Raw genomic sequence first — 16,183 nt, 5'->3', positions numbered from 1 at the left:
GTCTGTAATACAATAATCTTAATATGTATAATCAATAATGTATATATAATAATATATTACTGTGTAAGAGGTAATGAGGTAACATATTACGGTTACCTCATTACCTCATATACAGTAATAAGGAAGAAATCAATACTAAAAATTGATATTAAAAATTTAAACAAATATGATTCTATGACAGATGACTATCCAATATATTTGACATTTGTTAAGGAAAAATAATTTAAAAAACTTAGCACTGTTCAAAATTCGAATGGAAATCTGAAAGGTGCATTTTTTTTGCTGATCAAATGATTCAAATCCTAGTCGCGATACTCTAGCCGCGTGTGCAAAATCGCGTTGCGTCTTATTTTTACCTCCCATGGTCGCGCAATGTAATGAAATTTTTAGGTTTTTCCACCTTTCAAGTCATTTATTTTTGTGTTTCACGCCGGGTTTTGGCGAGTTTTAGCGATTTTTATGCCCAAAAATCGTGGCAGTTAATACGAAAACTCGGAGCCGGGTTTAGGAGCGAGTCACTAGCACGCCATTAGGGCTCACGATTACTCGCGAGTTTTGCTATGACACGCAAAGTTTTTCATCTACGAATAGCACAATAAGAGAGACAAAATATTGATAAGAATAAAATGTATTCTAATCAAGATGCAAAATATCATCAACTAGATTATCAAAATTACATACAATGAAGATGAGCTTGCTTATAATGGCAAGGCCATATGGATATGTGAGCACACAATCATGACATATGGTTCAATAAGAAACAAGGGTAGGTGAGGTAGGTAGGAGAAATAATAAAGTATTCCACAAGAGGTGAGTCAACCACCGAAGGTGGAATGCAACAACAAGATAAGACCACAAAAGGTGGAATTTCTCCAATAAGCAATTTCTCTATGTGCACACTTCCCAAAGTGTCTCATATCCAAACTACTATGAAATGCATTACCCTAAGTCAACTTAAGTAAAGTGTAATTATGAGGCATAATTTACACAAACATTAAGAATGAAAAATATGTCATGGAAAGCAACAAAATGAGTCTTGAGTTATATACATGGTAAAAAAAATAATCAAATAATCAATTCTTCTTGATAGGATATACAAATGCAGATCATGTAGGTTTTGTTGATGATAGGAAATCCACATAAGGATTTGTTTACTTCTTAGGATCAAGTCCTATTTCTTGTGGAAGTGAGAAGCAAGCCACAATTGCTTGTTCTTCAACATAAGCAGAATATCGCACAGCAAGTGCAACAGTTTGGCTACATTGCATACCAGAAAGATTGGGGGTACCTCAAAATCAATCCACAAATCCTCTATTGTTACAATTGGAGTGTTCTCAAGCTTGTTTGTAATATAGTGTTTCATGATCTAACTAAGAATATTGAAGTTGATTTCCACTTCATACGAGAAATGTTCAACAAAGCAATATTCAGCTCCAATTCTACTCTACTTGGGAACAATGTGCTAATATATTCACCAAAGCCTCCTGGACGTGGAGTTTGAAACTTTTCAGGATTCTCTTATTAGTAGTATAAAATGATGATGTAATAACAGGGGAATGTTGGAATATTCCATCATTCGTATCTTGTTTGTTTTTGGTTTGTTATTGTTTGTTTATGTTAATCGTTTGTTTTCAGTCTGGTATAATTTAGCTTTCCCATGATGTTGTTCAATATAATTTGTTATGATGTTTGGGTCTTTGTACCCATCATCTAGTACAATCAAGTGCATTTCATTCATTGAGTATATATTTTGCTTAAAACTCTGATTTATATTGCTACTGGGAGAGCATTTGATGGTAATGTCACTGCAAAATGTAAGCTGTGGAGCCCCCTGTTAGCAACCCTCACTAAATAATCTAAAAGTGTATTTTAGAGAAGCAGACAAAGAGACTGCTCGCAAGTTATATCAAATGCAATTGTTCATTAGTTTGTGCAGATGCTATTGTGTAGTTATTTTGAACAAGGTTAAGCTGTATGGTATCTAGTATGTTGAATTAGGTTCGACCACATGTGCTTGGGATGATATTGAAACTAATGGAAAAGACATGATTTGGAGTATCACTATGATATTGAAGTTCAAGACCCTCCTTGATCATCTCCATGTTCTTAATTATCTACCCTTTTTCACATGTTTATGGGTCAAACTAGAAAAACATGACCAACAAACAATAAATGAGAGAAACCACATTGTAATCATAAAAATACAAGATATTTTTTTAATTGAAAAAATTCAAGAATTTATTTTGATAATTCATGCTAAATATGGTGGGTAGATGTGAAAATAAACGTGACATGTATTCAAATGTCAAAATTATACCAACTACAAAATGTCATCAAATTGATCAAAAAGCTCAAAACATTTCATTTTTAAATACCATCAAAGTTTCTAGTGCTAATCATAATTTCTTTTGGAAGCCTTTTATAGGTGGAAAATCACCATGCTTTTTGGAAGAAATTTGCATTTTTTATTGCATGCGTTAGAAAACAGATCTCATGAATTTTCTGAAATAATTCCCGTGTTTGACTAGGTGAATCCTAGGTTTGATCACTCAATTCTATGGTTCAAGAAAATCGGTGGTTTGTGGTCCATGGTGACTTGCAATTGCTTCTTTTGAATCATGTTTATGCCTGCTGCTCTTTCTGTAAATTTGTACCTCTTCTGAGAATGCTCTGTCAGTTTTATTTACCTCATGGCTAACATCTCTATGCCAACTCTGTTTATAATATAAATATTATACCTTCTACAAAAGAAAATTGTATTGATTCTTGAATTCTTCCATTATGCGAGTTTTACTTTTTAAGAGTTCCAATTTTTAAGACTGGCCCTGTTTTTAAAATGGTACTGATATCTACCTTCAGGTGTTACAAAACAGGCCAACGCAAATTTGAGGAGACTTGTGAAGTTTTGTACAGCATATCCAGAAGAAGTGGTGTCTGTACTGCTAGAAGAGTGTCTGTTGAAGGAAGTTGATCTAGGAAACATGTTTATGCCCGTGTTCTCAAATGCTATGCAGGAAGATGTATTTTTAGATAATTCAAATTCATCCCAACTTAGCAGGGAGAATTGGAAGTCAGTTATAGATGCAATATGCCTTAGGAAACCGGAGATACGAACTATGCTAATTAAGGCTGCCGTAGAAATAATTACTGCTATTGAAGCCAATGCATTTGAGCAAAAAAAAGGTACTAGAATACTGTTGGTTGTTTCATTTTTATGGATTTTGTTTATCATAAAAAATGCTAAGCAGCTTGATGGTGTCTTATTCTTGTTTACAGGAAATTTGGACTTGTCAAACAATCTAGGTGAACCATTAGAACCAAGAAACTTAATTGCTATCAATCATCCCTACACTCAAGAACTCGTTTTTTGGGTGACCTGGCTTCTGAAGGATCTGGAAATTTTCTGGAAAGCGGAGTCTAAGAAATGTAATTCAACAGATGCACATATTTCTCTCTGGTATGGACCTGTATGCAAGGGATTTTTGCAAGAGCTACTTTTTGAGTGTTTAAAGAGCTTAGCTTACAGCAGTGCTCTTTCAGAAGTGGTACTGATTATTACTGAATTGCTTGGTAGCAAGTCTCTTACGTGTAAAATACAATATCTAGTATACCTCCAGAAGTTTGACCAGGAAAGACAATATTGTGCTTCAGACTCTCTAGACCAGGGTAATACACACAATATTGTGGTGCATGAGTTGATTCATAACAAAGACATTGTTGAAATTAGGGGCTGTAACAGTTCTCTAGTTGAAACAGATACTCAAGCTACATTTGCAAGGCAGACTGTTTTCCTTGAGAAAGCAAAGCAGCAATTTGAGTCTCTAAAAATGCTTCAGGCAAAATGTATTGATAAAACAATTTCTGAGAGTAATATTCATGAAAGAAAGTTGGATGAGGAACCTTCTCTCCTGGAAGGACCTTGGAGCATTGTTGAAAATTGGAAGCCCTGTGCCATTGGTATGCTGCCATCTCTCTCAAATTTGAGAGGAGTTTTGCCTGTTCTTGAGTGCACCCGGACTAAGCTGGAAGGCAGCGAAGTACATGTAAATGATGAAAGATGCAACCAAAGTTATGAAGCAACAAAATGTATGTCTCCAACAATGTGCCCTGATGCTAAGATGGAGGAAAATGAATTGAGGAATTATAGTAAACACTCCGACCAAGTAACATTTCCTGATAAGCTTGTGAGAGGTGATGATAAGCGTGCGTTTGATGTCAGACAAGGTGAATATAAAGATATTGCAGACAATTATTATGATGTGTCCAACCAGCAGAATGTAAAGAAACTAAAAAAGGAACACCCAAAAGAAATTGCAGATGAAAGTAATTCACCAAATGCCTCTCATTTTGTGAGATCCCAGCCACATTCAGCAATTCTTGGGCAATTATTTGCTGATGGATCATTCAAGCACTTTGGGTTTGAGGAACTTAAAACCATCCAATCTGCTGTGCACATTTTTGAAAGCTTTCGGCATTAACCGCAATGAAAGGTCTTCTTCCCCTATAAATGGGGGCACAATGCATGTATCAATTTTGATGATGGTGAAACATCGTTAATAGCTTGATTTAAAAATTGTATTTACTTTACTTTCTGGTCAATCTTGATTAATTTCATTTATTGTCTTTGCAGTTTAACCAATAAATTTATTTATTATCTTTATAATAATTACATGTTAGGAAAAAGCCTTGAGCTTCATTTTTTGGGTCCATTTTGGTTGCAAACAGCAATATTAAGTCTACATATAATAGCTTTTTATCCGGAAACATCCAAAGAAGTTATTAGATGGTTCATGAAACAATACAAAAAGTATATTGCATTTAGCAATTACAATTGTTCTATGCAGGGAAACAGCCATTTCTAATTTTATGGATGCTAAGGGCCGATGCCCACCAAATAAATGGCTGAACAATAAGCCACAGATATCCAGAAGCCCATAAATAGTTAAAAAATCCATAAATTTAAACAAAGAACCGTTCACATTAAAAATGCTGAAAACTTAAATTGTACACATCTTCGGTAAGCAAGAACTTTGATATATGCTTAATATTTTGTAATTTTTACACCTGAAACGTTTTAATTTTTGTAAGGTTATAAACTAGATATAACTGAGCCTGAAAGGAGAGACAATAACAGAGATGACCAGATCAACATGCCAAACTGGTGGTAGTCACAGCATGGCATGCCAACCTTGATTTGATGCAACCCACAAGGTAGTTAACAGCATAAGAACTTAAAGGTTCACGGTGTTTCTCTTGTTTAAACTGAAGAACTAACCAGAAGGTAATTTAATTCTACCATGCCGATCTAAACTAAGTACATAGAGGCCAAAATATAGTTTAGTTAAAAATCTTATTTCACTAAGATGTCAGTTATTTAACTGAGATAGTTATCAAATGGTTTCGTTCTATATTGTTTTTGTCAAGTTGGGCTTTGAAAAGAGCGGGGAACAAGATTAAGCTTCCTGGAGATTAATGGAATGCTGTCACAGAGTTTCTTGATTCGTTGCTAATTTCTTACAATTTTACTGCTATGCGAGAACATCCAAGAGATATAATTCGATGCTGTGTCCCCCTAATGTAGTGAAGTCATTCAATCTTTATTATCACTGGACTTATTGATATGTGGCCTATGTTGATTTCTATTCATTCTCCTCGCAAGAAAAAGAGACTAGGTCTTGACATGAGATACTAGGGCCCATTTTAATTAGCCGATAGGCTTTCTTCCTCAGAATTCCACTGGAAACATCAAGTCTCATGCTGTTTGTTTCCATCTCGGCTAATTTTCTGGTTACGTGGTCACAAAAATTCCCAAATTTCACTGCACTAAGCCAAAAATGTGTCACTTGGTTTTCGATGAATTGCTGACATATATGAAAGCACATCTTACAAGTACTTTCCAGCTCATATAATGGACGTGCCTGCAGCGCCCGCGAAATTAACCCTTGAGTTTAGTACATTTAATTTGTAGAAATTTAGTGCCGATTCTCTTTTGGCGTTGCATCTGATTTTGTAGCATAATGAATTTTGTACGAATGGGCTTTTTCTTTAGGGTTTTGTAACATTTTGTTGCAGAAGAATTTTGTATGATTTGGCTTTCTTTCAAGGGTTTTGTAGCTTTTCATTCAATCATGTGACATTTGAGGGCTATTCAGGGAAAATCTTGGCAATTCCTTGGTCGCCTTGTAGAGAACCAGTGCCAACAATGATAAAGTTGTAAGTTTTATACATTGAATGACCGAATTGATTATTATGCGTGTTTAAGATAGTCTACAGTCAGACAATCGATCTGTACATGCTTTTTTGCCCTTTGAATGATTTTTTTACTTGTATGAACCATCAAAGTTGGATTCTTGTAAGTTACGACATTTATAGATATGGACGGATTTGATGTTTACCTGCATTAAGCACAATTTTAGGGCACTGTTTGAAATGGACAATCCTGAAAAAAATTTAAATGTGTCTAACCTCGATTTGAAAGCTAAATCTCGCTTAAATGTTTTTTAATCATACATTATCTGTCTTTAGTCGGTTAAATTTAATGCAGCGGCCAGAATTCCACATACACTGCCTCAAACACCTATTAAACTCATTGCTGACCAGGTTTGAAGCTGCAGTTTTAATCAGGTATGGTTTTCTACTGCAAATGAGTTCCAATTTTGTAATAAATGCATATTGTATATATTCATTTGTCACTGTAAATTCCACATATTCATACATACATCATCTTTGTGCTTTTTGTTGCTTCACTTACATTGTCCACTGTAATGTACGTGTGCTTACTGTCCAAGTTCACATTTACATTCATTTATTTTTCACAGCAAAATATAGCCAAGATTTTGTAGGAGTTTTGGGTGGATTCTAATAAGTTTCCTGAAACATTCAATATACTCTAGAGACTGGAAAACAACGTTAATATTGTATTAATAAGCATTGACAGTGTGAAACGAGCTAAAAATGCAAAAGAAAACAAATGAATGATGTTCTTGAAGAACTATACAATCCTGGTCGTACAGGTACAATACATATTTCGTGAATTATTGTATGGAACATTTTAGAAGAAAATTACAATCGAGTTAGGGTTTTTCCCTTCTTGTTCGAATCTTATTAGGTGTTAAATAATATGCAAGCTGCACACTGTAGGTGATTGAAGTACAACACCATTATGTTCTTACTAATATATGAAAGGAAAAAAATACAATCGAGTTACAGGTACAAAACATATTTCGTGAATTTTTGCATGGAACATTTTAGAAGAAAAATACATTCGAGTTAGGATTTTTCCCTTCTTGTTCGAATCTTATTAGGTGTTAAATAATATGTAAGCTGCACACTGTAGGTGATTGAAGTACAAAACCATTATGTTCATACTAATATATGAAAGGAAAAATAATGATCAACAAAGTTAGAAACCTTAAATGGCTCTGAAAAATGCAATCCTTCTTGATAGATGAAGCAGCTAAAAGAGTTCTGTACGGTTCATGGAGTTTATCGCACTGGGAGTTTTTGACCTTTAATATTGTTAATTTATTTTATGTGCAATTAATTTTTAATTTTTGGTATTTTGATCGCTTGCCCAATGCATACTTTTTTTTTGGCATTTTGGTTGCTGGCGCATACTATCATTTTTCCGGTAACATGACTTCTGGATTTTTTTTTAAGCAATTTAATAGAGCTGTAGCAGATAGGCTTCAAAAATTCTTTGAAAGATGAGATTTCATCAATATCTCATTACCTTTTTATTATTTCTTTATTATTTGAACTGGTTCTGACGCAATCTGATATTTTAACACCTGATAAGCTCAAAAAATCTTTTTTAAATGTATTTATAACTATTTATTTTGTAAAAATGGAACAATTCAAAAAAAGATTGATGATACTGAACTCAACGATCATCCCTTGAATGAACCGTCATTTTTGGCTTAACCTTATCCATCGTATTATTTGAGCCTTCTTCCGTCTAATACAACTGCTTACATATTTAGTCATCCATACACCACACTCACAGCACTTTGATTCATAATTTGTCACAAACTTTTAAAATATGAATATGAATTGGCCGTCTTTATAAAGTTCAGTACAAACCATCTTAATTCATTTATTCATATAATCCAGTTAAATGTTGTCAATCAACAGATAACAAAGTCACTTCTAAAAAGCCCGTGACTCAATCATATGTTCATGCCTTGTTTCTTCCTTTGACTTTTGTATAGGGCAAAAGAACTATTTTTATAATTTCTATTGAAAAATGACTTTATTGTTAATTTTTTATTTTAATTATTTTGCAAGCAAGGTATTAGATTGTTTTGTGTCTTCTTGGCCTTCCACATTTAAGTAAAATGGAAATCAATATTCTTTCAAGCAAAGGAATTTGAGTTATACGTATTAGAGGTTATGTATTAAAAAAATAAAAATAATAAGAATTAATTATTACATTGTAGTACTTTGTAGAGGTCAACACATCATGCTCATAACCAACATATGGACTCAAGCAAACCTTGTAAATGGAGCTCTTGGCAAAGTAATTGAAATTATTTATATTCTTGGTTCCAAACCATTTGATGTTCCAATGTGTGTTATAGAAAGGATTGATGATTACAGTGGATCACGATGGAATCAAGATGACCCTAAATGTATATTGATAATTCTTATATCTCTAGGAAACCAAAGGCATATACCTCTCACAATGGTATGGGCTATAATCATACACAAATCCTAATGGACAACTGTACAAAAAATTATAATTGAATTTGGTAAAATGGAAAGGCAAGGGCTAACATTCACAACCATATCTAGAGTGAAGTCATTAAACAACCTTCATATTCAACCTATGTTCTAACATGTGTGTGGCCCCTTAGGACCCCATATGACCCCTAATGACACCATGTGACCCCTTAGGACACCATATGACCCCTTCGGACAATATGATGTCCTAATGGGTCATATGGTGTTTGAAGGGGTCATATGATGTTCTAACACATGTGTCGGCCCTTAGAACCCCATATGATCCCTTTGTACACCATATAACCCTTTAGGACACCATATGACACCTTAGGACCATATGGTGTCTTAAGGGCTCATATGGTGTTCTAACACATGCGTGGCCCCTTAGGACTCCATATGGCCCCTAATGATAATATGTGACCCCTCAAGACACCATATCACCCCTTATGACACCATGTGACCCATTAGGACAATATGATGTTCTAAGGTGTCATATGGTGTCCTAAGGGGACAATGGTGTCCTAAGGGGTCATATGGTGTTCTAATACATGTGTGGGCCCTGAAGACACCACATGACCCCTTAGAACACCATATGATCCGTTAGGACCATATGATGGGGAGATGGAGAGGGAGAGAATGAAGAGAATGGAGAGAGAGAGAGAGAGAGAGAGAGAGAGAGAGAGAGAGAGAGATACCTAAGAGGTGGAGGGAGGAATGGTGAGCGGTGCAGGAGCACCCAAGTCAAAGTTTCTCAAAGTATGCATATAGGAGTCTAGGATCATGGTTATTGTTCATTTGATGTAATAAGGTCATATTAAGACCATTTGTGCATGTACGATCATTTAGTGCAAAAATGCTAATGTTGTTAAAATTGTCAAAGTTGCTTAGCAACTTGACAACTTTTGGAAGGTGAATGGTCATTTTATTAAAAAATAAGTTGTAGCCATTGAATTTAGGCCAAAATGTTTTTAAATAGCCTCAAGATGGTTGAGGCATGGTTGTTGAATACTTCTAGAGGAATAAGCAATAAAGTATACACTGTTTTTTCTGCAAAATTAACAGTATTTTGTACTTTATTGTGTTGTACGATCCGTACATGCAGATAGTGTGGTGAGACCAATGTAAATAAAAGGGCTCTGAGTCTTCTTTAGTTTACAACAAATTTGGTTTGATTCCATAAAGAATTAAACAAGTTCTATCATTTTCTTTGCAGACCACCTGTAAACCCTTGGTGACAAGGGTTTGTAGCCAAAATGTAAACAATACTCCATTCCACCATACAAGAATTAGGAAAAACTTAGTGGAATGGAAGATTTTGGTTTTTTTTTTCATGTTTTTGTTTGAATTTGCAGTAGAGGATGGAGTTAGGAGGGGCTTTGTTCAACCCTAAGCTTGGGAATTGATTTGTTGATACTTGCTTTGTAAAAGTGGGCTAATTGAGTCCTAGTGCAACGAGAAAACCTCATCTTTGTTGGACATGCTCCAAAACACCACATAGTCATTTTGAGATATTATTTAGAACTCCCAAAAGGGTATTTGAATCTGGCCTCAGTTTGTGAAGAAAAGGCTTGATAAAAATGTTCTTTTCACCAGTCCTAAATTGAAGGACTATTAGGCCCCTAGGAGCAAGATAGGGGTTAGACCTTAGGAGGTGTCTTCAAACTTCTTGGGTGGAAAAATCAGGTTGTATACACCATATTCATAAGGTTTAGGCCTTTGACAAAGTTGTGGAACAATGGAAAGTTCATTTGGCAGAAGGTGCCCTTGGAAGGCATAGTTACTCATTCACCGTTGATGCTGCTCATACAAAGGATCAGACCTTAAGGTAGATTGGAAGTGTCATGATTGTTTGAGAGGTGAGAGAAGTATGAGTCCTTAAGCACTCATAATTGTCTAATCTAGTTCCAAGGTTGAATAGGTGAGTTGGGAGAAAGATCTCCCTTGACAATGAAGAGGTGACACTACAAAGTGGTGATTGTGATTGTTTTGAACCTTACTCCTCCTATGCTGCATCAAAGTGGTATCAGAGCAACAAGTTTTGATAGGGAACAATAAGTTGGTTGAAGAAAAAGTTGGTTATTGTAGACAAGGACAAGATGCCTCCAAAGATTGCTATTGCAAGAGAGGTTAGTGAACTAAAGAAAAATCATGTCAGGGAGATGAGAGAATTGGAAGAAAGGATGGCTGCAAGAATTGAAGCCTTATAAGCCAACCAAAGAAGAGATGATGTCACAAGAGATGTGAGTGACCGAGGGGAAGATGAAGAACCCCAAGGAGGGTACGTGGAGCAAATGGACCTCGAAGAAGAGAGGATGGCCAAAATTTTGAAAGCAGTCAAGAGTGATGGTCATAAGACCAAGGTAGATTTACCCATGTATGGAGGTAAGTTAGATGGAGAAGAGCTCCTAGATTGGATAGGGGCCATGGACAATCATTTTTATTGTAAAGATGTGCAAGAGGATAAAAAAGTGAAGGTAACAAAATCAAGATTGAAAGGGCATGCCTTACTTTGGTGGGACTTTGTACAAGTTGAGAAGAGAAAGAAAGGGAAGCCTAAGATAACTTCTTGGGACAAAATGGTAGCAAAGCTGAAAGGGAAGTTCCTCCCTAGTGATTACAACATTCAGTTGTTTAAGAAGCTGCAAAACCTCAAGAAAAAAGAGTTGGATGTGCAAACCTACACATAGGAGTTATATAAGCTGAGTATAAGGACAAGGCATGAAGAGGATGAAGAGGAAATGGTGGCAAGATATCTCAATGGCTTGAGGTATAACATTCAAGATGAACATAGAAGCCTTACTACACCAAGGACGGTGGAGGAGTGCTTCAAGCTAGAAATCAAGGTTAAAGACAAGTTGAAAAAGAAGCAAGACAAGCAAAATAGAGGTAAAAGAAAAAAATTCAGAATTAGAGGCTTTTTTGGGAGAAGAGGACAACCCTCCAAGTCACAAGGTGAATCAAGTGGAAGAGGCAACTCTAAAGGAAGGAGGCCTAATGGTAGATGAAGGTTTGGAGGTCAAGAGACAAGGTCAAACACCTTCTCAGGCAGATGCTTCAATTGCAATCAGTTTGGACAACATGCATGGAAGTGCCTAGAAAAACAAGGGTCAAGTTCCCAAGGTGGTGAAAGAAGAACTCAAATTGTACAAGAAGAAGATAATGAAAGTGTTAATTCACCTTCTCAGCATGTTGCCCCTGAGGTAGGTGAGTCTTTGATGTTAATAAGAATGTTGATCAAAGTGCCAACAGCCCAAGAGCCTCCACAAAGAAAACAATTGTTTAGGACTACTTGCAAATCACTCGAGAAGGTATGTAAAGTGGTTATTGATTCAGGTTCCATTGATAATTTAGTGTCTTTAGAAATGGTAGAGAAACTAAATTTGAAAAAGATTCCTCACCCCTCTCCCTACAAGGTGTCATGGTTGAATAAAGGACAACAAGTTTTGGTGAATGAACAAGTGTGGGAGGGTACAAAGACAAAATATTATGTGACATCATCCCTATGGACGTATGTCACCTACTCCTAGGCAAACCTTGGCAATATGACATGAAGGCCAAACATGATGGGCACAAGAACATCTACATGATAGAGAAAGATGGAATTTCATTCACATTGACTCCACTTCAAGAGGAAAGCATGGACAAACAAATTGGGTCTAGTGTCATGGTGGTTGGGGAGGAGTTCTTGAAGACAATGAAGGAAGAAGGAGGACAAGGATATGCCATCCTAATCAGACCACAACCAGTCCTAACAATAGCATACATTGATGATGTGCCTAAGGAAGTGCAATGTTTGTTGGATAAGTATCAAGACATAGTGGTTGATGAGATTTCCAATGCTCTACCACCTATAAGGAGTGTAAGCCACCGCATAGATCTTATACCTGGTGCAACTTTTCCCAATAAGGCCGCATACAAGATGACACCGAAACAAAATGAAGAAATCAGTAAGCAGATCCAAGAATTGTTGGACAAGGGCCTCGTAAGGTAAATTTTGATTCCATGTGTTGTCCCCACTGTCTTAGCACCTAAAAATGATAGAGGATGGAGAATGTGCATTGATTCAAGAGAAATCAACAAAATCACCATAAGTTACCCGTTACCTATGCCTAGAATTAAAGACTTGATGGATTGTCTTGGAGGGGCATGCTATTTTTCAAAAAGAGACCTCAAAAGTGGGTACCATCAGATTAGGATCAGAGAGGGAGATGAATGGAAAACAATTTTTAAAACCAATGAGGGCTTATATGAATGGAAGGTGATGCCTTTTGTGTTATTAAATGCCCCAAGAACCTTCATGAGGCTTATGAATGAAGTGTTGAAACCTTTCATAGGAAAATTTGCAGTGGTGTATCTAGATGATATCATTGTATTTAGCAAAAAAAAGGAGGAAAACTTGCAACACCTTGATATGGTCTTGAGGAGGTTGCATGAGGAGAAATTGATGATAAACCTCAAGAAGTGTGAGTTCATGAAAGAGGAACTAGTCTTCCTTGGTTTTGTGGTCTCTAAGGGCAATTTGAAGATGTATCCCACAGTGGTAGAAGCCATACTCAGTTGGCCAACTCCTAAGTCGGAGAGGTAAGAAGCTTCCATGGTTTGGCTAGACTTTATACAAAGATTATAAAGAATTTCAGTCATATTTGTGCTCCTATTGTTGATACTATAAAAGGGGATAAAAGGAGTAGGTTTCAACAGACTAATGAGGCAGAGAAGATCTTTGAAATCTTGAAGACCAAAGTAGCCCAACAACCCATTCTTACCTTGCCTGATTTCAATAAGATGTTCACCATTGAATGTGATGCAAGCAGGTTTGAGTCAAGAAGGGAGATCGGTAGCATTCTTAAGTGAGAAGCTTAATGAAGCTAAAAGAAGGTATTCCTCATATGATTTAGAGCTCTATATAATGATGTAGACCCTCAATAAATGGAAACATTATCTCCCGCCCAAAGAGTTTGTTGTCTTCTCTGATAATCATGCATTGAGTTTCTTGAACAGTCAAGAAAAGTTGAATCATAGACACATGAAATGAGTGGAATATTTGCAGGCATATACCTTCACCATCAAGCATAAGAAGGGTCAAGCAAACAAGGTTGTTGATGCTTTGAGTAGGAGAACCATGTTAGTACAAGAGATACAACTCCAAAGTGTAGGGTGGATGCATTCAAATCTATGTATCAAGATAATGATGACTTTAGAGATGCTTTTGTTGTTTGCAATTAGTAACAAGGTGATTTTCATAGTGAGTATTCTGATTTTGTGTTGCAAAATGGTTTGTTATTCAAGGGTTCTTAGTTGTGTGTGCCAAAATTCTTTATGAGAGCAAATCTAATCAAAGAGAAACATTGTGGGAGTCTAGGTGGACATTTTGGATATGATAAGACCTAGGAGCAGGTCAAGAGATTCTATCATTAGCCAATGACGAATGTTGATGTGAAGAAGTTTGTGGAGAGTTGTGGAGTGTGTCAAAGAGCCAAATGATCAAGTTCTAATGCAAGTCTTTATCAACCTTTTCCAGTACCTAACTGCCCACGGGAGTCAATCAGCATGGATTTTGTTTTGGGTCTGCCCAAGACATAAAGAGGGTATGACAATATGTATGTTGTTGAAAGATTTAGTAAGATGACACATTTAATTCCTTGTAGAACTACAAATGATGCATCTCACATAGATGGCTTTTTTTTCAAAGAGATTGTAAGGATTCATGGACTTCCTTTGACTATTGTATCTAATAGAGATTCCAAATTCATAGGTCATTTTTGGAGGACCTTATGGAATAAGTTGGGAACCAATTTGAAATTTAGTTTTGCCTATCATCTACAAACAAATGGGCAAATTGAGGTTGTCAATAGGTCATTCGGAAACTTGTTGAGGTTTCTTACCAAGGAACATGGTCAGTCATAGAGGGGGAGAATGGGAGAGAGAGAAACCTAAGAGAGGGGGAGAGAGTGATAGATAAAGATACTTGAGAGAGGGAGAGAAAGAGAGAGCCCAAGTGAAAGAGGGAAAGAGAGGGAGAGATACTTGGGAGAGGGAAGGAAGTAGAGAGGGAGAGACCTAAGAGAGAGAGAGGTAAAAATGTGACTTATACTTAAATGTTATATTTTATGTATATATTCCAAGAGAGAACACTTTGTGCTTTCTAAGATGAAAAATTGCTATGAAATACATTTGGTGTGTGCCAAATATGGCGCACACCAAATAAGGCATGCACCAAATGGATTTTTGATTTTTTTTTCATTTGGCGTGTGCAAAAGGTGTTGCCTTGGAAAACACCAAGCCAAAGACTTGGATTTGCCTTGGGTATCCAACCTAAAGGCTTGGATTTGCCTTGGGCATCTAACCCAAAGGCTTGGACACCCTTTTTAGGCCTGAGATGTGTTTTCCAAAAAATATTGAAAATTTTCTTACTTTTTTGTTTGTGCTCTCCGTCAGGTTTGCACATGTTTGAATGCAATAAAAAAAACATCATACAATCGTCAAGCTCTCTCTTAGCAATCCAACCATATAATTATTTTCTTGTTTTGATAATGTTAAGGTCTTCCTCCATAATTTCTTTTGTTAGTGTGTTTGTTTTTTGTCAAAAAACAACATGTAATATTTCGGCCATAGATTTTTACTCTTTTATCGAATTTTGAAATAAAACTTCTTTTTAGAAATTAGACTCCATTCTACATAATTTAAAAAAATAAATATTATTTGATTAGTTTTCACAAATATTTAGGGGGAGCACACTCAAATTTCTATTTTTAGGATGTGTCCACTTCGAAAATTAGTAAAAAATTATATATTCATTAAAAAATTAGCCGAAAAATCTAGCATAAACTACATGGTGTTAGCTAATTTCTCACCAGAGTAATTTTAAAAATTTCAAAAAAAAGTTGACAAAAAATAGCACCACTTTGTGTGCTCTCCCTTAGTAGTTTAGAAAGTAGACTTGAAGCACTACAACTCTTGTTCCTACTACATCTTCATATTTTGAGTGTAACTATGTTCATTTTCTTGTTGAGGCTTTGCTGATTTCAAAAGAAAAAAAAAAGTGACATCTTAAAATCCCTTAAAAAAAAGCGACATCTTAAAATCCCTTTTTGATCCCCATCTTTTTGCACTTACCTATTAATCAATATCAACCTCAAAATCTATAAAATTTTGTTCTGTTTATTAAAAATATTTTGTACTCACAATATACATTTAGCATCTTAGTCTTCTCAAAACATCAACAATCCTCATGTCTAAACCAAACCAAACCAATGATAATAATAATTTTGAAAAACAAATTTAATAAATGTAATAATACATTGACCCAATTATTTTTGCTTTCACCATTCAACCTTTTCAATAGAATCCACTCATTCAGAAATAAGAGAATTAAAAAATGGACACACTAATGGCTGCTATTAGATTCCTTCTTGCACACATAATAAAACTCTTCTACAACAAATTGAAAACTAATAGAGCATGT

The 16,183-nt window shown here is 35.6% G+C and overlaps 1 protein-coding gene across 7 annotated transcripts in view; it reads left to right on the top strand.

The window, feature by feature from the left end:
* The window catches only part of LOC131048765 (uncharacterized), an 84,525-nt gene extending 79,933 nt beyond the window's left edge, over positions 1-4,592 (top strand). For all 7 annotated transcript variants that reach the window (XM_057982838.2, XM_057982837.2, XM_057982836.2 and 4 more), the window contains 2 exons: positions 2,860-3,183; positions 3,277-4,592. In XM_057982838.2, coding sequence (XP_057838821.2) covers positions 2,860-3,183; positions 3,277-4,478 — 1,526 coding nt within the window. In that variant the 3' untranslated portion in view covers positions 4,479-4,592. The remainder of the gene's footprint in view (positions 1-2,859; positions 3,184-3,276) is intronic.
* The last annotated feature ends 11,591 nt before the right edge of the window (positions 4,593-16,183 follow it).

Source organism: Cryptomeria japonica, chromosome 3, assembly GCF_030272615.1.
Source record: "Cryptomeria japonica chromosome 3, Sugi_1.0, whole genome shotgun sequence".
NCBI classification, from domain to species: Eukaryota; Viridiplantae; Streptophyta; class Pinopsida; order Cupressales; family Cupressaceae; genus Cryptomeria; species Cryptomeria japonica.
Note: the sequence above shows the minus strand (reverse complement) of the source record. Positions and strands in the feature narration are given on the sequence as shown.